Below are 22635 nucleotides of genomic sequence, written 5' to 3'. Positions count from 1 at the left end.
ATGTACATAAGGCCTTAGTTCTTCTGCGATCTCACCATTTCTTTCCTCGACTCTTCACTGTTGGGAAGGATCGGAGCACTTACCTTCCTCTCCAGCTGGGAGGAAGATGCAACTTCCAGTCCCTTCCATTCCCTGATTATTGCTGGTAGATAAATAGGTTCTTTCTGCCTCTCTTCTGCAATGTCATAAATCCACCACTGGTAGTACCAATGGAGCACAAGTGTAGACAGGCTGCCATTGGTCACCAGCATTTAACCACCATGTTGTCTAAGCCTGATCTGAGCAAGTTTAGACACATGATGGTTAAAATGCCTGAAAGATGTTTACACTAGAGCTTCCACCATTGCTACCACCAGTGGGGTTGCATTAGGGGTAATGTAACAATGAGAGACTGAGGAAAAATGCTGGAGAACCTGGAATGCAGCTAGGGGAAGGAGGTGTAGAACCAAGATCTGACCTGCAACAAACAAACCTAATTACTAGGAAAAGTTCTGGTGCAAACTTCTCAACCCAAGAACTGCAGGTGAGCATTAGCAAGTCCCTGCAGGAATCTGAGTATAATTTTAAAAAGATAAATAACCCTGTGACACATAACCATGCTGATGTATCCTGTCTGCCTCAGACCAGTCCTGTGATTCTCTCAGAAGAGAAGATCATCATGCAGCATGAATAAACTCCAAACATTATGTGATAATTTGGCACCATCTGACCTCATAGATGTAAATAGTGAGCAAAATGGAGACAGCTTTCTTCCAACATCGTGTGTGAGAAGCTCTGTCACAGTTCAGGGAAATGCACCTGTATTCTCCCTCTGTGGTCTACCAAGGGCACCTGCTTTGGGATTCTGGTCCCAGCTATAACCTCGCTTGGGCAGAGGCCAGCATCTCTTTCCATTCTGTCCAGGGATTTAAGGCTCCATAGCTCCATGAACAACACTGAGATATCCCCAGCAAGCCAGACTGCCTAAAAAGGCCAACACTTGCATTTTTCTGTCTCTCTGCAGGCTCTGACCAGTCTAATGGTGGCAGTTATAAATTATCTCACAGCTCCTTGTAAGCAAGCATATTTATTCTTAAGGTACAAGCATAACAGAGGACATACTAAAACAATAAAGTTAGAAACCTTACTGGAACTCACCCCAACTCCAAACTAGGGCTCTGGTAGGTTTTACTCCTTCAAAACCCACAACTGGGATTTCCTGGAGTAACAAGTGCATCTGTCTCAGAACCAGAAGAATGGCTGGGCAGGTCAGCCATTTCTTTATACAGCTTGGGCCTTTGACCTTGGCCCCTGTAACAGGTATTCAGCAGCCACTAACCCTCATCTCAGAGCATAGCTTCAAACAGCTTAATTTTAGCATAATTGGAGTTGGTGACTTTGAATTAACCCCTCCCTAGGGATTTCCAGGAAATCCAGTTCACACTTCTTGTCCCAAAGGTCTCATACGTGTCTGGCACATATTCTATATAGTCTTTTGAATTCCCAGGTCTCACATCTGTCACATTTCCCCTGTAGAGAGCTTGTATACACAATCCCGGCCCTCAATAATACATAAACTTAATACAATAAGGTCTTTCAGGGATGTTGCAATAAATGCTCTATCTGTCAGACCTTCAAGATATGGTTTACAGCATATAATGAATATCATCTCGGAAGGAAAAGTCACATTGATGTGCCCCAAGCTAGTAATGAATTGGCACAAGGTGGTGCCATTCCACAGCTGAAAAGGTATGCACCTTGCCTCTTAGAAGTAAGAGATTCAAGCCAAAAATGCTGGCCACCATTATTCACTTTGGAACCTAGCAAAGGTGTTACAAGTCATTTGACTTGTGTGTGTGACATTCTTGGAAAGGATATTTCAGATCCATGGATAATCCTGGGGATTATTCATTGCATTGCTACAGTCTTTCCACAGAGACAGAAATGTACATTATATAATAGTACTCCAAGCGAGGAAGATGATCACTATAAATTAAGGTATCCAGAAGTTAAACACATGTTTCTGAGGTGCAGCTTAGCACACTATCCCTCCCAACTAAATCTGCACACTGAGAATGCACATTTGAGACAGAAAAGAAATTGATAAACATGTAGCCCTGATCTCTCTCACTGATCCACAGCAATGCAAGGAAGACGTTTGCCCGCAGCTGTAGAGCCTGGATCCTCAGTAGCAGATAGGCCCCTAAATATGTTTGAGGATCTGAGCCTAGGTGCCTAATCCATTTTAACGGTCTATGTCATTCGTTCAACTCCCATGGGATGAACTCAAGAGATGCTATTTGTTAAAGCTAAACTGTCACTGCCTCAGCCTTTAGAACTGCAGGATCTAAATGCATGGATGAGACGCTGGTGTAGGGAGGAGAGATTTAGGTTCATTAGGAATTGGGGAGCCTTTGGGGGAAGAAGTAGCCTCTACCGAAGAGATGGGCTCAACCGTAACCAAAATGGAACCACACTGCTGGTTGTAGAGGATTTTTTAAACTAAGGACTAGAGAAAAGCCGACAGGTATGGAGGGTGGAGACATCCTCTAGGGATGAATTTATTAAAGATGAACTCCATATCCTATCATAAAGGATAGGAAAGAAGTTGGTAGAGTACAAGTACTGGCCACTATCTGATACAGGCTACTGGGCATGATGGACTGGTGTGACCTAGTATGGCAGCTCTTATGTGTTTGTGCCTCCTGTAGCTGTGGCATTTTTGTCCTCCCTGTATGGGATAAGATATTCTCTAGCTGCTGGTCTGGGCTGATATTTTCGTGGTGAAACAGAATTATTTGAGGGAGGAGTAGTGGAGTTAAGTTGAGGGAAAACCGAGTTTTAACCTTAGGCTAAGGATGAAGGGTGGGGAGCTGGGAGAAGGGGCAGGAATAGCACAGAATATAATATGCTATTGGAATTGTACTTTTTTACCTTGGGCTCAGATGGCTGTTTCTCCTTGCATTATCTATTCACACAGGACACAGAGGAGAGGTCAGAATCAGCTTTAGAATTAGTGCACAAAGGGAGAAAAGTTTGACTGGAGCTCAGCCCCGATCTCTGTAGTGGTAGTACGCAGCATTAGTGCTAGGTCCCTGAGACCACATCAGAATGAAAAATCCAATTGAAATCCTTTCTTAATGGCTGATGCACAACAGCATGTACAGCAAGTGTAGCAAACAAACCCTAGGAAAATAATTACTTTAAATAAAGTCTGATTCAGTTAGCAGAGAAGTCACTCACCCCATGAGTAATCAAAGACTTTTGGTAACAGCATCTGCTCCCAGAGGTTTACAGGAACAGAACGGGGGCTCTTGCAACATTGATCAACATGGTTGAGAAACTGACCTTGGAGTTTACCAGTTTTGCCTAATACTACATATAAAACGGCTACTGTGTGTTCTAGCATCACAACATGCTAAGGAACAAGCCAATTTAATATGGTATCTGCAGAACTTAATTTGAGTAACAAGGCATCTGAATTGCATCATTTACTGTTATTTGTGCAGACTAAGTTCTGTGCATGAAATCTCATTTTCAGAGAGGCTTAGTCTAACTGGAACAGAATATAGCTGGAAACAGCAGCAAATTGGATTACAAACACAGATGGCCACTTTTTACTGTAGGCTTCAATTTAAAAAAAAAAAAAGCAGATGCTGTCAGGTTTTCAACTAACCATTGGGCTCTGAATAAAAATGTGGCTTGTAGATGAGACATGCCTTGCTTTATTCAACAATGTCCCCTTGGATCACTATGGAGCAGCCTCGATGAAGGACATCCCATCCCATCCAGTCTTGTTAAGCTGCCAAGATCTGCAAAGGGAGGTTTGCTATTGACTTCAATAGGAGCAACAGCAGGCCCCAAGACAGTGTAGGGAATCTGGGATTAAGACAGGGGGTAAATGAGGGATCCTCAGAGACCTGTAAGAAACACAGAGGATCCTGAAGAAAGGAGGAAGAATCGGGGGGAAGAAGGCTCAGAGGAAAGGTGGAGAGAATGGTCTAATCACAAAACTAGTACTGAACATCTTCCTTCTGTGCTCTCCTAGTGATTTCGCTACTGCTACTTTGAATGGTGCATAAACCAACCAGAGAACAGAATCAGCTTTAAAGAGGACCCCAAAGAGCAAAGTTTGACTGGGGCCTAAGCAGCTCATACATTTGTTTGCTTTAGGGAGCAAAGGGAAAATATATCCCAAAGTATCCTCACAGCCCAACCTCCTGAAGTTTAATTGTTTTTTATTCAGTACAACTTCCCTTTTTGTGGCCTCAGCCTCTTCATTGGCTCTTATGAATTAATTCAATAACTCCTCAGAAATGGACAAGGTCCCCAGTCTCACCCCCAAAAAACAAGGCAATTATTGTGGTGTCCCTAATATTCTGGAATGCACAGGTGTCTATAGTAATGCCAGGTAAGGTTGGGCGAAAAGTCTGTCTTTTGCTTTATACACTTTTCACAGCGAAACAAACATTTAGTGAATATCAAAAAGGATTTTGCAGCACCACATTTTATTATACCTCTTCAAGTTGCATGCAGTATTGGGCCAAATTCTGCCCTCAGTTACACTGTTGTAAGTGCAGAATTGCATCACTTATTTTCCTCCAGGCTTATATCAGTATAACAGAGCAGAATGTGACCCAAAATCTCACACAGCAAAATAATACAACTAAATAACATAGTTATTATAATAATATTAAAAAGCATCAAAAGCATCAAAAGTTGAATTTTAATATCCACCAGAGGGAGCCCTCCGAAACCTCTGTCTGATAAGTAACGGGCAGCAAACAAGGCAGAGTTGCCACAGGGTGTCTGAGGACTTAGTTCAACAGATCAAGGATGGAGCAGTATTCTGGATGGTAGCAAAATAGGACTGAACTAACAGGGAAAATGTATGCTACATATTTATTAAAGCTTCCAGACAGCCCAGAGCTAAAAGGCTCTGAAATAGACTTCCAAGGAAGTGAGTGCATGCCTCATTGTTAAAGCTGTGAGTTTGTATCGGAAGTCACGGATTCCATGACTTTCTGTGACCTCGGTGACTTTTGCAGTGGCCAGTGCACCTGCCTCAGGGGCAGCTCAGGCAGCCCCTGCACCAAGCGCACTGGCCACTGCTAGGGCACTCTTGAGCCACCAGGCCCCAGCAGAGTTTGGGTGTTGGACAGGGCCTGCTTTAGCAGGTGCGGGGCCCCACGCCGGGACGTGAATTGTCTCACACCTGCCCGCCCCGGCCCCACCCCGACTCTGCCCCCTCGGATCCCTCCCAAATCCCTGCCCTGGCCCCGCCCCCAGTCCTGCCCCCTCACTGCCCCATTGGATTCCTCCCCAAATCCCCGCTCTGGCCCCGCCTCTTCCCCAAGCACACCGCATTCCTCCTCCTCACCCCTCCCGCCCAGGCTTGCGCTGATCAGCTGTATGGCAGTGCAAGCGCTGGAGGGAGGGGAGAGAAGCAGGACACGGCTTTTTTTTTTTTCCCCCCCGCTCCGTCGGCAGCCCCGGACGTTGTGGGGCCCTCTTAGGCGCGGGGCCCCATTCTGGGGAATTGCCTGAATCGGCTTAAAGACGGCCCTGATTTTGGAGGGGGTAGGAGGTTGGGGCACAGGGTGGGGTGAGGAGCGCTCTGAGTGGAGGCATGGCCAGGCAGCTCTGCAGCAGTCCGGCCAATGGGAGCTGCAGGGGCGGTGCCCTGGGCAGGGGTGGTGCCCTAGACGAGGGCAGTGCCCTGGGTGGGGGCAGTGCACAGAGGTGCCTGGTCATGCCTCCGCCTAGCAGCTGAGCGAGGGGGATGTCACTGCTTCCAGGGAGCCCCCCAGGTAAGCGCTGCCCAGAGCCCATCTCACCCTGTCCCCTGCCCTGACATCCTGCCCCCTCCCACACCCAAACTCTGCTGCTGCTGCGGGAGTACGGGGGGTGGGGAGGCCTGGAGCCAGAGAGGTAGGCTGCTGGCCCCGCCAACCTCCCCGCAACCCCAGTGGGGATCCCGAGCCGCACACCGCGTCCCATGCTCCCCCAGCACCAGTGGGGCTCTCGGGCTACACACCGCTGCCTGGGGCCCTCCCAGCACCAGCGGGGGTCCTGGGCAGGGGTGAAAGTAAAATTGAACTCTTACTGGTATGTGGATGACTCTGCCCCCCCGGGAAGGGCGGGGCCTGGGGCAGAAGGGGGTGGGGCTGGTGGTCAGCATCCCCCAGCCAGCCCATCCGTGCTGCCTGCTCCACCTGGGGCTCCAGCAGCAATTTAAAGGGCCGGGGGCTTTTAAATCTCTGGCCCCGGGGCAGCTGCTCCTTTTGCCCCCCCCTCCCCCATTGGCAGCCCGAGGGGGGCAAAAGGGGTAATGACATTAAAGCTCTGCTATGGCAGCACTTTAAGCAGGGTCCTTTGCCGCGGCAGCGCTTTAACATCAGCTGTACTGGCAGCCACGTTTTACCGGTACGCTGTACCAGCCTGTACCGCCTTACTTTCACCCCTGGTCCCAGGCTGTGTGCCGTCGTCTGCCCCCTGCGGCACCCGGGCCACCCTCCCCCAGCACCTGCAGGGCCCCCGGGCAGCCCTCCCCCAAGTTTTATTCATGGGTATTTTTAGTAAAAGTCATGGATAGGTCATGGGCTGTGAATTTTTGTTTATTGCCCGTGACCTGTCCGTGACTTTTACTAAAAATACCCATGGCTAAAATGTAGTCTTACTCATTGTTTACGTCATTTTAAATTAGATTAGACAAAACCCTAGAAAACATTCTGCAGAGAATATCCTGTATTGGCTCAAAGGTGGACTGGATAATCTCCAATTCCATAATTCTATAATCCTTAATGATCCCAATTATACTTCCCAATACAATTAACCACCGGTTGGGAAATGTTCTATTGTTCTGTACATGAGAAATTTTTAGTGCATTGCAAGTGTAAGCGGGGTCAGAATGAATGCTTCCCTAACAGCTAGCTGGGCAGGGGAGAGACTTTGGATGTCTTTATGTAAATACAGTTTGCTCCTGCTCTGCTTACATATTCAACAAATACTGCGGTGTCAAAGTGATCAACTTTGGCTGGTCTTGGGTACAAATCACCTTAGTACTGAATGCAGGGGTAGTGAAATATGGTTATCAATGTTATAATTATTGTACGTATACAGGAAAGCATCAGGTGCTTAACCTGTCCCAAATGAGGGGGCCACCCTCAGTTCAAAGAACCTCATTAAGCCACGGGCTCAAATGTCAGAGCCCTGTGAAAGTAAGAGGGCTGGGGAGACTGCATAATCTCATCAAGGGTTCTCCCTAGACTGGTTTAACCTGTTCCTCCCCACTGTTAAAAAAAAAATAGAGCTAAATAGGATTCTTTAGGAGCCTCTTTGTTATGTTAAATATCCAATCAGAGCTGAAATCAGGTGTGGTAGGACTGTGTTTCTGCCCTTCCTGCTAAGAGCTAAAAATCACTGAGAGCTGAAATCACTTGAGATAAGGCAGTGTTTCTGCCCAGCCTGCAAGGGGCTGGAAATTACTAAGAGACTGATAGGTTTCAGAGTAGCAGCCCTGTTAGTCTGTATCCGCAAAAAGAAGAACAGGAGTACTTGTGGCACCTTAGAGACTAACAAATTTATTAGAGCATAAGCTTTCGTGGACTACAGCCCACTTCTTCGGATGCATATATATATATATATATATATATATATATATATATATATATATATATATATATATATACTCCTGTTCTTCTTTTTAAGAGACTGATGTCAAGTATCGGGGGTAGCCGTGTTAGTCTGTATCTACAAAAACAACAAGGAGTCTGGTGACACCTTAAAGACTAACAGATTTATTTATTTATGCTTATGCCCAAATAAATCTGTTAGTCTTTAAGGTACCACCAGACTCCTTGTTGTTTTTTAAGAGACTGATGTGCAGCAGTCACAGCAGAGAGGCAGGTGGCAGCAGAAGGTGACTTACAGTCAGCTGGTGAATGAGTGGCTGGTGCAGCAGAGAGGTGTGATAAGCGGCCAACAGGGCGGCTGGCAGAGAGGGGTGGCGAGTGAGTGCCTGAGCAGTGGAATGAGTAAGGTACCTCTTTACCCCCCACCCAGGGAGTGAGGTGAACTCTGCAGATACACCTCTGAACTCTGGGTCTGCACTGACCAAGGACAGCAACTGTCAGTGGGGTGCAGAAAAGGGTTGGGCACGTGAAAGGGACTTTTGGGTTGCTGGACTTAAGAACCTGATGGGAAAAGGACACTGTCCAACCTATTTGAGGGTGGGTCTTTTACTTGTGGTTTATGTTTATGAACTCTGTTTGCAGTGTTTCCCAAATTAACGCCAAGTTACTTCCCCCCTTTAATTAAAAGTTTCTTTTCTACACTCAGATTCTGTGCTTGTAAGTGGGGAAGTATTACCTCTCAGAGGTGCCTGGGGTGGTGTGTAAGTTTCCCAGGTTACTGGGTGGAGGCTCGAGCTGGTTCTCTGTTGTATCAATGGAATACAGCTTTTTTACAATGGAATGGAGCTTTTGAACCCGGCCCTGGTTGCTGCTGGCTCCACCTGGTAGAAGAGTTACGCAAGCTATTAGAGGAGATCCCTCATTTACAGGGACAGGACTGCAAACAAGCTGTGTTTTGAGTGAAGGTTTGCTGTTTTCAGTTCCCTGCCCACGCATTTGCTATTTCCCCCCTTCAAATAATTTTGTTTACAGATATTGTATAAAGCCATTGCACAGGGACCAATGTGTGCTGAGCTGTAATCCTGGCTTTCTCTGCAGCCATAGGTAATACACAGCCTTTCTATCTAGAAACTTCTATGGGCCCCATCATAGACATGAATACATTTAGCCTCACAAACCCTGAGGAGCATTATTAGACTCACTTTGCAGAGGAGGAACTGAAGCAAAAAGAAGATCAGTGACATACCCAACATCACACAGGAAATCTGTGTCCCAGGGCCAAGACGTGAACCCAGGGGTTTCTTAAGTTCCACTCTAGTGCCTTACCCACAAGACCATCCTTATCTTCTCTGTGCCTTGCTTTGCCCATTCCTCAAGTTATTCTTCATAATTGATAGTACTTAGCACTTAGAAACCCCAAACATGCATATAGTAAGAAACAGCCCTAGCCCCCAAAAGCATACAATCTAAATTAGGGTTACCATATTTTGTGCCTCCAAATGGAGGACAGTCCACGGGGCCCCGGCCCCGCCCCCGGCCCCGCCCATGCCCCAACTCTGCCCCCTCCCCAAAGTCTCCGCCCCCTCCCCTGCTTCCCGCGAACTTTTGATTCGCGGGAAGCCTGAAGCAGGTAAGGGGGAGTGTGGGGGGAGGAGGCGCAGCCCAGGCTGGCCCCCCGGCGGCTCCAGCCTGGGTCGGCTCGGGCCCTGGGGTGCCGGCCCCAGCCCCCGGCCGACCACCCCCGGCCCGCCCAGCACTGCCGGCCCCCAGCAGCCCGGCGCACCCCCCGGCTCCCGGACCGGCGACCCCGCGACCCCGGACCGGCCCGGCGACCCCGCGACCCCGGACCGGCTCCCGGCCCCGCGGGCCCGGCCCCGCGACTCCGGCCCAGCTCCCCGACCCTGGCCCGGCTCCCGGCCCCGCGACCCCNCCTCCCTCCCGATTTTCCCGGACATGCCCGGCTTTTGGGGATTTCCCCCCGGACGGGGATTTGAGCCCCCAAATGCCGGACATGTCCGGGAAAATCCGGACGTATGGTAACCCTATCTAAATAGACAGAAGAGACAAAGGGAGTGGGGGGAAAACAGACACAGAAGTGGGCCAGGAATAGAACCCAGTTCTTGAACAGTGATACCTACTTACTTCACAAGAGTGCTGTAAGACAATAACATAAAGTACACGAAATATGTTAGTTCTAATAATACTTCATTGCCCCTCAGAACATAGTAAACTTTCGAAGGTCTCACAGTCCTAGGGTGACCAGACAGCAAGTGTGAAAAATTGGGACAGGGGTTGGGGATAATAGGAGCCTACACAAGAAAAAGACTCCAAAATCAGGACTGTCCCTATAAAATCGGGACATCTGGTCACCCTACACAGTCCAGGGCCTACCTGCGAGGCATGTTGTGTGCAGGGTGCTGTGTGGATTACTTTGTTAATATTTCTAAACCGTGTTTTAGAAGATGAAAAAGTGATATACACATGCTTGATATGTTGTTGTTATAACCCTGTGTTGTGTTCCTTCTGATTCTTCTAGACACTCATTTGAATCTTAAGCTCCCCAAGGAATAGACCTTAGAGGGAAACAAAAGTTACTTAAAGAAACAGTCACACGCTCCAGCACAGGAGATGGACTAGCCCTTCAGCCAGTGATATTTTGCCCTTTGTTCTACAAACAGTAAAGCACTCACTTTAGCACTGGAACCCAGCAACCAGGTTCCCATGAATACAAAATGACTGCATCAAAACAAGAAAGTGGCAGAGGTTTGCAACTTTAAAAGAAGTAGCCCTGTGTGGGCTTAGAATAGCGAAAGTATTTAAAGTTCTTAAGAGATGGGTTTACAAAAATGCAGAGGCTGTTTGAGTTGTCTGTTGATACCTCTTGCACTTTGGAGTATTGTTGTTAATATCCTGTTATACTTCCCTAATGGGAAAACTTCATACGCCACCAGTAACCAGCTCACCAACTACGTGTGGTATTTTGAAGGAATATGTTTCTCTGGTGTGATGGTAAGTGTCGGTTCTATGGATTTTATTGAGTTGTAAATGCTAGTACAAATGATGTTAGCACAATCACATCTACAGGGATAACCCTGCTGTAAGGTGTGATTGTGTCATGATCTTGCTTTTAAGGGGAAGATGAATTATTTTAGCTAATTTTATAGGCAGCAAATTTGATCAACTTTAAAAATTAAGGGCACTGATCATGGACAGCTGAACAAAACTGGCATGTACGTGATTGATTTTTTGTTTTACATGATTTTGGGAGGTGAGTTTGCATGCTTTTTGTCACATAAGCAAAGCTTGTGCAGTAGTGTGTGGGAGGGGATTGGCTAACCATCTACTTGGGTTTGGAGTTATGCTAAAAATGAAATTCTTATATATGTAACTGCAAATCTGACAGCAGATGCTGTGCATATTATACCACGATGTGCTATGGCCACTAATCAATAAAACTCTGCTGCTGTGTAAAAACTTAGACAAGTCAATCCATTACAGCCAGTGGAAGATCATGCACAATAACTTTTTTCTAATAGATTTTTAATATTCTTATCTGTGGTAACATAGTCAAGGGTGCTGGAACAATTTGTATTGTGGGGTTGCTGAGAGCCATTGAACCAAACTGTAAACCCTGTATATGGTGAAAACCACTGCAAGGCAAGGGGTGCGGTAGCACTGCCAGCACCCTTAGTTCCTATGAACATAGTACACAATGTAAAAGCCACAGCCCTCTTATGTGTTTAGACAGGTACCTTATATTATTAATGTCAATTCTATTTGGTAGAGTCTTTCTGCATTAAAAAGGGAAAGATGTTAAATGAATAAAGATGAGACCTAATTTTGAAACTATCACTGTGTATGTTCTACATCAGTCTTTGAAAACTGTCAAACTTGTAGTGATCAGAGAAAATTTTCTGGAGGCCCAGAAACTCAAAAGGAGAAACACTAGTAAGCTGGAGGTTTGGGAAACACCAACCACAAAAATTAAAAATACCTTATATAGAGATTTCAAAACTTCCATTTAGCACTTTTCTATTTCAGAGCCCTTCATGGGAGTTCATGAGAATTACCATTATCCTCATTTTACAAACAGAGAATCAAATAGCAAGAGTTCAGGCTGTGCCTACACCAGGATATTTTTACTAAAATTTCCCATTGTAGTTACTATTGGCTCAGTTCCAATGGTGGGTTCATCCATGAGAGTCCTAATGTAGGTAGAAATGCAGCTGGCTGCTGGTATTTTAACAGATCTACACAACATGGTGCTTAAAATGCTGGTATTGCCACCACCTTGTCTACATTAGCACTCCTCCTCTTACCTTCCCCATTCCTCCAACCCAGAGGGCCCATCCCTCCCTTCCTCATATGGCCTTTCCCATAGGCCCCACAACTAAGCTCTCCCACAGAGAAATGTCCAGAGTCCTGGTTGTTTCACTGAATCATCCTTGGATGTTTTTTTTAAGTGTTGGAAACTATTATGATCTAAAGTCCAAGATTTACTTGGTGAAATTACTCAACCAATGTCAAATAACTTAACACTTTGAGAAAAGTCCTAAGCTACATGTGGAGGATTGGCAGCGAGAGAAGTGAAGCTCATTAGTTCTTTTCTGCAAAATTTCCAGTTATGTCTAATAAATACGGTAGCCCTGACTCTCCCTTGCCGTGCACCTGCAGCAGTCGTACACGTCTGTGCAAAGTGAGTGTAAAGTGCTACCAGTTAAGACTGGTGGCATTTTACACTTACTGTGCACGGGCAGGAGAGAATCAGGCGCAGTATCTCCAGTTATTTCCACTCATCTTACAGTCTCCCCCTTACAGATGCTTCTGTTAGCAGCACTTCTAATAACATTGGAGCGTGACACGTTCTATCAATGCTGCCAGAGCGAGAGCTGTAACAAAACATACAGGGTGAGTCTTTGTTTTGTCTTTTGTTTCTCTATTCAGCATTCATTCTGAGTTCCCCTCCTCCCCCATTTCCCCAGCCAAACCTTGACTCCCTCTTTATGGCTAGTTCCTTCCTCTCTCTGTATTAGGACCGAACCCTGGGTCAGGGTAGAGACAACCCCACGGGTTACCACAAGTCCAGTTGCTTCCTCAACTGCACATGTGAAGTCCCCAGGAAACAAAAGAGTTGATGGCCTTGGACTGTTATCTTTCAACTCTCTCCCCTGCTGAATTGCTCCTTCACCTCCTCACACTCCCTTCTGACATTTGGAAGCGATTAGATGGAAAATAAATAATCTGCTGTAAATGCTGAGTGGGATGCAAACAAGTCTTAAGAGTGTTGTGGTGCCCTCCTGGCCTCCTACAATGTGTTTGCAAAAGTACAGCTTAAAAAACAATGGGAGTAAAACTGTCTTACCTCTGGAGGAATTTGGCATTTTCCCTGAGGACACAATCCCAAAAGAGAAAATGCTATTGCCAGGGATGGGTCTCCCTGTTGTCCTGATCCCATTTCCTACTGCATTTTGAACAACCGTGCAAGGTACAAACCTGGCAAAGGAGCCAGGGTACATTGGTTGGTGGTTGGCTCTGATTAGGTGACTAAGAGAAACCCCCATGCTGATAACATTTATTCTCTCTTCAATACAGAGTTTCATTTCAGTTGTGTTAGCCCTGCTTGGAATTGTTTTTTCTGGATATAGTGTCATCATCTCTACTTTGGGCTTAGTGCAAGGCCCATTCTGCAATACGCCAGCTGGCTGGGGTTATATCTTCAAAGACACTGCAGGGGGGTAAGAAACATCTTTATATATCTACTATAAGAAACTATACAGAAAAAAGGTAAAAAGGTCCTTTTGGAGGTAATTTATAGATAAAAATAAATTTACCCATTATCACAGCATATGTATTTTCTTAGCTTTTAAAAATCTTTGCTCCACAATGAATACTGTGTGTTTCAAATTTGTTTCTGAGCAGAATACACAAAGGAAAAAAATTATTTGCATCTTTACAGAGAAAGTTTAATGTTCAGCTAATTCAGCTTATCTTCCAGTGAGACATCAAAGCTCCTAAGAATATGTCAAGTACAGATCTACAACCTGTGACTGCTTTGAATGCAGAAGTTTGAAACTGTCTCCTTTTCAAGGATAAGATTTTTTAATATGCACATATTTCAAGTAAGATAAAGTCAAGTTCTTCCAACTTCGAGTGGAGTACACTAAGCATTGGACTAGTCATGAAATCCTAGATAGAAGAAGATGAAAAGCCAAATTCCTCAGCAAGTATGGGATTGTTCCCTAAAACAGTGGTTTTCAACCTTTTTTCATTTGTGGACCCCTAAAAATTTTTGAACGGAGGTGCAGACCCCTTTGAAAATCTTAGTCTGCAGCCCCCGCAAGGGTCCACAGACCATAGGTTGAAAGCCATGGCTCTAAAATATAGGAATTACTGACTTCAGTTTAGAGAAGAGACAAAAGAAGTGGATCCTTATACGCATGTGGTGTATTCTCTGTTTTTAGGTTATGGTGACACCATTGAGATATGTACTAATAATGACAATGTTCTGTTGGTTTTTATTTTATTTTTTTTAATTCATAAATAAAGAAGAGCCTGATTTGAACATGAAGGGCCAGATGCCAAGTGAGGGACTCTGGATTCAGCCCAAACTGTGTAATTTATTAATAGAGACGAAATGGAGGCCAGCAAATATGATTACAGTGATGGTTCTTGGAACCAATAATAACACCATGCCATCTCCAGTATTGCCAACTCTCATGATTTTATCACCACGCAAGTGATATGGGTTTTTTTAATCTGTTTGAAAGGTGCCAATGCAGGAATTTTCCCTTATTCACAATGGTCACCATCTCCCATTACTGTCAAGGAGGCTGAAGCCAGCAAGATGGCCTCCATGTCCCTGCAGTCTATCAGCATGTGGAAGCGAGGCTGCCCTTACTAAAGTAGGCTGCCACCTCCTACTGTGTTCAATGAGATTGAAGCAAAGCCCACAGGGAAATGCCTGCCACATTATGGTTTGGGGGAGAGGGGTGTGGACAGAACACAAGGGCAGTGAGGGGCAGCAGAGACACTGTGAAAGACGAATGGGAAGAATGAGGGGAGCAGGAGGCACGACTAGGGTGCAGGGGAGTGGAAAGGGGCCCCGGAAGCAGAGGGAGCAGTGGGAGAGGGGGGTCCAAAGTGCTACCCTGTGTTGGGCAGAGAAGTCTTGTGTGGGGAGGGGTGTCAGGGAAGTGCTGCTTCTTGCTAAAGGCTAGATCAATCCTATATTGTTTGTACTGTGCCATCATCACCTGTATGAATGGCTGATACAAGTTAGAAGTTCTTTGATATGTAATCTGTAACTCATCAATTCTAAATAATAAAATAAATTCTATGTGCTAGTGTGAATCATGGTGCATTAATTGGGTCAGTGGTTCTCAAACTATTTATCATCCAGCCCTTCTTTTATCAAAGGGAATAAACTCGGAAGGGAGAGAGTCAAGACAGCAATAGGGGAACTGCCTTCCATTCCTATCTTCAGGGTGAGGAGAGGGCAAGTGGTGTCTCCATCTGAGCAGCCAGGGAGAGGTATGCAGTTGTGTGCATTAAAGGCTGACTTTTCAATCTGAAATTATCACACGTGGACGGAGAGAGACATCTGATTCACGGTTTCTGATCTCTTGAGGATGGCAATACTGCATCTCCTTCACGTTGTTATGATGATACAACAGAGAAGGTGAACGACATACTCTATAGGGCTAGCAGGGAGGCAGAGGGTGGCCTGAAGTCCAAATGGGAATAACAAATGGTGATACTCCCTTAGGCAGTGCCCTCAGTCACCACTCCATCCATTTGTCATAGTGAAATATTATTTGGGCATTGCTGATCTATGCTGGTTAAAAACCCCAACTTTGGTCAAACTATAATCAACTGCAGCTTGACTGGTACTCATGAAAAAGAAGGGTTCTAAATGGTCTCTGTTTAAATTCAGTTTGTATCATTAGCAGAAAATGCAGAACTTCTAACACTTCCATGGCAAAAATGCAGTGAAGTGAATGAAGAAGATGCATTCTGTGAACTCTGATCTGGATTCTGGGCTCAGTTACACCATTGTAAATCTTGAGTAACACCACAGGGTTTGATTGAGCTACTTAGGATTTACACTGGTGTCACCGAGACCAGAATTTGGTTCCAGGACATCAGAACAAACAGATTTTATTATTTTGTCTGATTACTGTTAGAATTATTATTGTTGAGTGTTAAATTTCAAGGCATTAAACTGGTCTAATTTCCCCATTTTTCTGTTTCTCTGGTAGTTATCTCACTGCGTACAGTTCCTGGTCTCAGTGCACTGAACCTGCGCACGTAGTGGAATGGAACATCATTTTATTCTCTATTCTCATAGCCCTTAGTGGACTCCAAGTGATCATCTGCTTTCTCAAAGCGATGGCTGAATTAAAACAGATACTCTGTGGGACCTACTCTGTCTTTATACAGGTAACAAAAGACCTTGTGCCAAATCTTAGGGTGATGTAAATCAGCATTGCTCCATCACTTCCCTCAGATGCCGATTTTCACCAGCTGAGGATCTGGCCATTGGTTTTTATGAATTTGAAACATTACTTTCCTAATCTGATACCAGTCTTCGTAGTGAAGTGCATTTAACAACATTATACTTTTCAAATTCATCTTGTCATTCCATACAACATGCAGGGATCCCAGGCTTCTCACTTAAACTCATCTGACTGGGAATGTGGGGCTGTGAAGGTTAAATAAAATGACCCTGAAAATTAAACATCAGTACTTAATATATAGAGAATACAGGACTTCGGTGTCAGTGAAGAGTACCGAGCATCTACCTCCTAGGAACAAGTCCAAGTTTGTCTTTAACATCAAGTGGGTTTCATAGCTGAGAGAGTAAGAAACAACCTGGTGGGTTTTGGCACTCAAGAACTTGGCATGTATTTTATGTCAATGTGCACAATGTTGTTCTGTGGGACATATCAGCAGAGCCCTATTAAAATGACCAAGAAATCCTTGCTTCAGAAGTGAGGATTTAGCACAAAGGGCTCCTGGTCCACAACAACACTACAATAAAAAATAACGTTGAATGACCTTAGTTTAAATAGGTGGTCCCGCTAGTAGGCATTATGGTGTGAAATAACATTTTCAGCATGGCAGCCAGCAGTTATAAAAGTGTATGACATGTTTCATTGTCCGCTCCGGCGGCTGGGTAGAGCTGGAAGTGCTAGCTCAAGAATGGCCATATTCATTAAGCTTTGGAAGCCTTTAGTGATCTTATGCAGCCCACAATTTTCATCGTGGGCAGATCATTCTGAACAGCCTTGAGGTTGTTTTGCTTTTATTAAACAGCAAGTGATTGTCTTATCAAAATGCACTGGCAAGTGTTTCTAGAAGGGAAGGAAAACTCTAGCATGTTTACCTTGGCCTATAAAGCAAAAGCATCTGCTGAAATAGGCAAAAAACACATTGGCTGAGCAGAAGTATAGAGAAACTACAAATCATTAGTTTTTCCTTTATAAAGTGTTGAAATCAACAGAATTTACATTACTTACTAGAAGTGAAACAAAAGATGCCTGGAGTAAATGGAGATAAAAATCCCCTTTTAACAGCCTGTAATGGGAATGTCACTGTTTCAGAGATTTGAACCCCAGCATAACACTCTGCTTGCTAAGGTAGGTAATAAACAGGTTTGATTCGCCTGGAGCCCCAATACTGCTCTCACTGAAGTCAATAGGAGCTTTTCTTCTGTCTTCACTGATGGCACAGTTGGGCGCCCTGTTTTATCCTGAGAAGCTCTGTTGATTTAGTATCATGTGGATGTTTCCATTGTGCAAATTGTAAGTTATACTGAGAGTTAATGCTACAAGTCTCCTTGACTTCTTCCCATTTCCTTTGGCAGCCGGGGATTATCTGAATGTGGCAGAGAACGCTTCATTTCCAGCGAGGCTTCGCTCCTCCAGTGTTTACTGTTCTACATAGCAGATCTGTGGGTGCCATTAAAACTAATTTTCCACTGATTTCTTTTTCACACCCACTTCTTTCATGAGATGTACCTTTAGATTCACTTAAATGGTTTTTGATAGCTAAAAATGAAGCTCTCCCATGTTTTCTTTAAAACAAGAGCCATTTCTTAACCACAACTAATCCTGAAAGACAATGATAACTGTGTCTCGTTTGCTTTGCCATCCATTTTGCGTTGTATGAGCGCTATGGAACTGCCTTCACAGAGAGATCTCTGGTTTTCAATAAAGAAACTGCTGTAAAGCTGCTATGCTTTCATAGATTCCACTGTCTCGTCTCCTTATTTAGACTTTATAAATATTTCAGATGGTCTCCAAGGGCCTCAGTAAATCCAGGGGAGTCTTTCCATTGACATCAGTGTATAGGGTCAGGCCTCAATTTCTTGATCAATAGAAAATTACTTGATTTTAAGGCCAGAAGGGATCTTCTACTAGCCTGACCTCCGGCATAACACAGGCCACAAACCTCACTCAAATATTTCTGCATTGCATCCCTAACTTCTTTTTCAGCTATAGCATATCGCTTAGAAAAATATCCAGTCGTGATTTAAAGCCCCAGGTCAACTGCTTGGAAGGCAGCTATGCTCAACCTGGTATCACCAACATACCGAATAACAGGTTTTGGTTTATTTATCTTTAGATACTCAGAGCCAAATAATCCCTTTAGAACATATTTTAGGAGAATTGCTAAAAGGGCTTGCCTACACAGTGGAGCAAAGCACACCAGAAGGGTCTCATTTGTAAAGCACACTAGTGTGTTTTACTCTAATTGCCCCATGTAGACCCTGCTGAATGCTGATGCACTTTAAAAAGGAACCTACTTCACATTAACAGTCCTTTCTGAGCACACCAGTAGCGTCTATATGGGACAGTTAGAGCGAGACACATTAAAGTGCTTTATAAATCACTCCCCTCTCATGTGTTTTGCCCGCACCAAGTAGACAAGCCCTTAGGACATTAAACCTCGTGAGCAAAAAAAAAATAAAAAATCTAGTTTACAAATACCTTTCTAAATACAGAGCTCATTACAGAGATGGGGGGAGATTTTGAGCCTATAAAAATCAGCAGGAAAGGCAACATGCTCTGAAAAAGAATAAAGCAGCTCAAAGGGGATTGTCTGTGACTCCATGGGGAGGCCATTAAAATGCCTGAGGCGTTTTCGCTTGATAGATCAAATTTAAGTCTAGAACTCACAACCAATTTGAGGTTTGTGCCTGCTTCTCAACAGTCTGCCCTGAGGTCGGTACTCATGCTCCGGAGACACTCCAGACAGCTTGACAGCTACTAGTTTAATTCCCATTAAATTCTACAGGAATTTTCCATGAAAGGGGGAATTACAGTAGAACCTCAGAGTTATGAACAGCTCAGGAATGGAGGTTGTTCGTAACTCTGAAATGTTTGTAACGCTGAACAAAACGTTAGGGTTGTTCTTTCAAAAGTTTACAACTGACTTAGTACAGCTTTGAAACTTTACTATGAAGATAAAAATGCTGCTTTCCTTTCTTTTTTTTTTTTTGGTCTCTGCTGCTGCCTGACTTGGAACTGGAAATACACAATGAGGTGTGTGGTGGAGTGATCAGTTTGTAACTCTGGTGTTCATAGCTGAGGTCTTATTGTAATTAGAGAGCAGAGGAATGGGATATACTTGGATAAAAGAGGGGGATTAAAAGAGCACCAGATGGATGGCCATTTTTAATGAGGGAAGAGACTTTGCTTCACACCGTAAGGGCTTGTCATCTTGTAGGGGTCTCAGTGCCTAATGTCACAAAAGGTTTAGTCCCCAAGATCACGTTCCAAGGTGGAATGGGAGGTCAGAGGTGCATGGTGGAAAGGAATGTTGGCAAAATGTGAAGCTGCCCGCTTGGCATTTCCTTAGACCGGAACATTTCCCCCTAGACTAGAGTAACACTGGGGCACTGTTGTAGCAATCAAATATGTGAAGTTACAGGTGTTTGATTTCCACCACCCCCCCACCCCCCAAATATTTATATCTAGTGTGTGGAAAATAAAAACCTTTTCCAACCAAATGTCTTGTTTAATCTGGATTTCAACCCTAGATGCAGTGGAATTGCTATTTTTTGGAGATTTTTTTTTTAAAGCTTCTTTTTTTTTTAAGTTCTTGATGATTTATCTTTGATTGTGAAATCACATGAGTGGTGTGTCTCAAGAACAGAAATCCCCAGCATGGCAAAGCCTTCATTAAGTAAAAGGCTCCTTTGTATTGGTGAAAGACAATAAACAAGGTATTCTGTTCAGGCTCTGGGTTGATTAATGAGATAAGCCTGTATTATCTCCTTAAGCACAGAGTGGCTATTGAGAGAGGTTTTATTGAATTGAGTGAGACCAGAAACTTTAAAGGACATTTACAGCAAATGGTTTACTGGTATCTTTTGAACACCACCCTCACTCAAGCACTCTTGCAATTATTCTAAGTATGGAACAAAAAGACATGGGTTTGGCTGGGAAGAGACATGAGCAAGAGACGAGAAGATCATGAAGCCAGATAGGAGACCCATAAGCCATAGGAAACAATGATGTTATTTGTAGGTATCATTATGGTTTGTTTTAGCACCACTGAGAAGGATTGACTGTTTCTCACTGTGTGTGCAGTGCAGTATTGTTGTAGCCCTGTCCAGCCCAGGATATTAGAGAGGCAAGGTGGGTGAGGTAATATCTTTGATTGGACCCACTTCTGTTGGCAATAGAGAGAAGCTTATGCAAGAGCCCTTGTCTTTGTTTCTCACTTTGTCCCTCCAGCATGGTAACTCTTGTTGGTCCATATTTACTCTGTCAGAAGCTTCCATTTCACATCTGTGTAGTTTCAAACAAAGACATTTGACTTTATTGCTCATGAAAAGAGCTGGTTTCACAGCTCTAGATAATGAAATCTTCTCTTTATCCACCGAATAGGCAGCAGCTATGCAAGCATCTCTCCATGCTGCCTTGGTAATGACCCTTACCTGTGTCAGGATCCTCTGGGGTCTAAGTTAAAACATAGGCCATCAGATGATAAACCAAGGCTGGATTTGGACTAATGACCTAGAGATGAAAGCCTCTCTAACCAATTACCAACCCAAAACTAGATCTTTGTAACTACTGCTAGCTCTGCCTGGTAGCTAAAACCCAACCTGCATTCTTCCTACTTTGTGCCTATTCCCCTATTCAATGCGATAACAGCAATTCTGAACTCCGCACATAGCTGGTAACTTTGTTGATGGTAGGGGAGGCAAAGTAAACATCTGTTTCAGACATGCCAAACCTGCGGAAAAAATGCTGAAGTTGGGCTTGTTTTTGGCTTAATTGGCTTGTGAGTTGCTTGTTGGCTAGTTTTTGGCTTGTTGCTTCTTTTTTTTTTTTTATCAGCTCCTGGCAAGGGGGGGGGGCAAGCAGAGGCAAGAGGGGAGAGAGTCAAGGGTGCACAGCAGGCCCACCACAGTCCCAGACTACACGCTGGCGGGATCTAGTCATGTAGAGTGTTGGGGTTCTTGGGAATTGGCTTGTTTTGGCCTTGTTTTGAAATGGGATTACCTTTATTTTTGGTTTTTTTGTGAAAGTCAGGGTGCTTATTTACTGCGTGAAAGTTGGCAACTGTGATCTGTTTATGCAGCTGCAGCATGTTGATTCTGCAGTGCTGACAGCAGAAAAAAATGGATCTAGGCCGGGAGAATGGTCCTTAGAGTCAGCAAACAAAGTTGATATAATGCAGAAGAGAGTTGTTCCCTTGTGAAGAAAGTCCACTGAACATAAAATGATACATGTGATACAGACTGCCCAAGTCTGCGAATAGACACAACAGGCCAAATTAATCCTGGTTGTAGCTCTAAAAAAGTTGCAAATTGCCCCCGTTCATATAAATGGAGAAGTAACTCTGAAACCTAATGATAAAAAAGCCAGCACAATTATTTGCTGCTGAGCCCTTTTGCAGGAATATCTGCCTCAGATGCATAGGTACAAAAATTTCTCCTTGAAATCAATGGAAGTTGTACCTGAAGGTAGATGGGCTCACATTGTCCAGTAATAGATTTCTATTGCCCCAGAGATTCACAGTAAAACAAACTGAGTCAATGGAGAATCACTCACTAAGGCTAGATTGAAGGTGTTCAGCACAGGCCAGGCCTGCATTGAGAGTGAAGCAGAGCTCCACAGTGTCACACAGAACACCAGAATCACTCTGCTCCCAGAGCAACCCAGTGGGGAAGTCAGCTGGGTCTCAGCAATGGTGATGTTCGGGGGCAGGCTGGAGCCTGGACTTGATTTCCAGCCCTGCGGCGTGAACCCTACGAACCCAAGTCATCACTTGAAACTATGCTTTGAAAGTTGCTGCTGCTTTTTTGCTGTGTACCAGATAGAGAACTAGATAATGAATCCTACATTTAAAACAGCTGTTATTTAAGGTATTTTGCAAAAAGCAAATTTGAGTATTTTATTTGTGTAAACATGGTCTGAATTCCTGTATAGGAGTGGTTCCCAAACTTTAACAGCCTGTGAACCCCTTTCACTATCACGTCAAGTCTCCCGAACCCCCTCTTAAAAATGAATATTTCCAGGGATTTTCTCCTTTACCTGAGTATAAATTATAAAAGCAGTGATCTTGGAAATATGAAATGTGTTTTATGACGTGCTTATTACACACTATTTATTATTAATTATCATTACAGTATTTTTACTACACTATGAAAACGGCAACACTCTTCCAAGATCTCACTTTCGTAGCTTGTATCACTTTGAATAAGCCTGTTATAAGACAAGGCTCCTATGTTTCATCAAGGAGTATCAGATGTGAAACAGCATGAAGGTATTTAAGAAGCCAACTCAAAAGAGTTCCTCCTACAAAAACATTCAGGTCTTGAGCGGTCCAGGCAAACAATGCACGTTACAACAAAGCTTAAACTGGTTCTTCATAATAGTTTTAAAAACAATACTAGCTGCCTATTTAATTTTAAAAACAGCAAAAAATATTCCCCTCCCTTTCTGTTTCTTATAAGGAGTCTCGAAGTTTAAATCTCCTCAGTGTGATAGATGTACTTGCTTTGATC

The 22635-nt window shown here is 44.2% G+C and overlaps 1 protein-coding gene across 1 annotated transcript; it reads left to right on the top strand.

Moving 5' to 3' along the window:
* Positions 1 to 10152: 10152 nt before the first annotated feature.
* On the top strand, positions 10153 to 17862 carry TM4SF18 (transmembrane 4 L six family member 18). The gene is made up of 5 exons (XM_034782316.1): positions 10153 to 10622; positions 12432 to 12521; positions 13206 to 13348; positions 15872 to 16052; positions 17479 to 17862. The coding sequence occupies exons 1-5, from the start codon at positions 10446 to 10448 to the stop codon at positions 17491 to 17493; spliced, it is 606 nt and encodes a 201-aa protein (XP_034638207.1). The 5' UTR covers positions 10153 to 10445; the 3' UTR covers positions 17494 to 17862.
* Positions 17863 to 22635: the final 4773 nt, after the last annotated feature.

Source organism: Trachemys scripta, chromosome 9 (assembly GCF_013100865.1).
Source record: "Trachemys scripta elegans isolate TJP31775 chromosome 9, CAS_Tse_1.0, whole genome shotgun sequence".
NCBI classification, from domain to species: domain Eukaryota; kingdom Metazoa; phylum Chordata; order Testudines; family Emydidae; genus Trachemys; species Trachemys scripta.
This window is presented reverse-complemented; position numbering and strand designations above follow the sequence as displayed.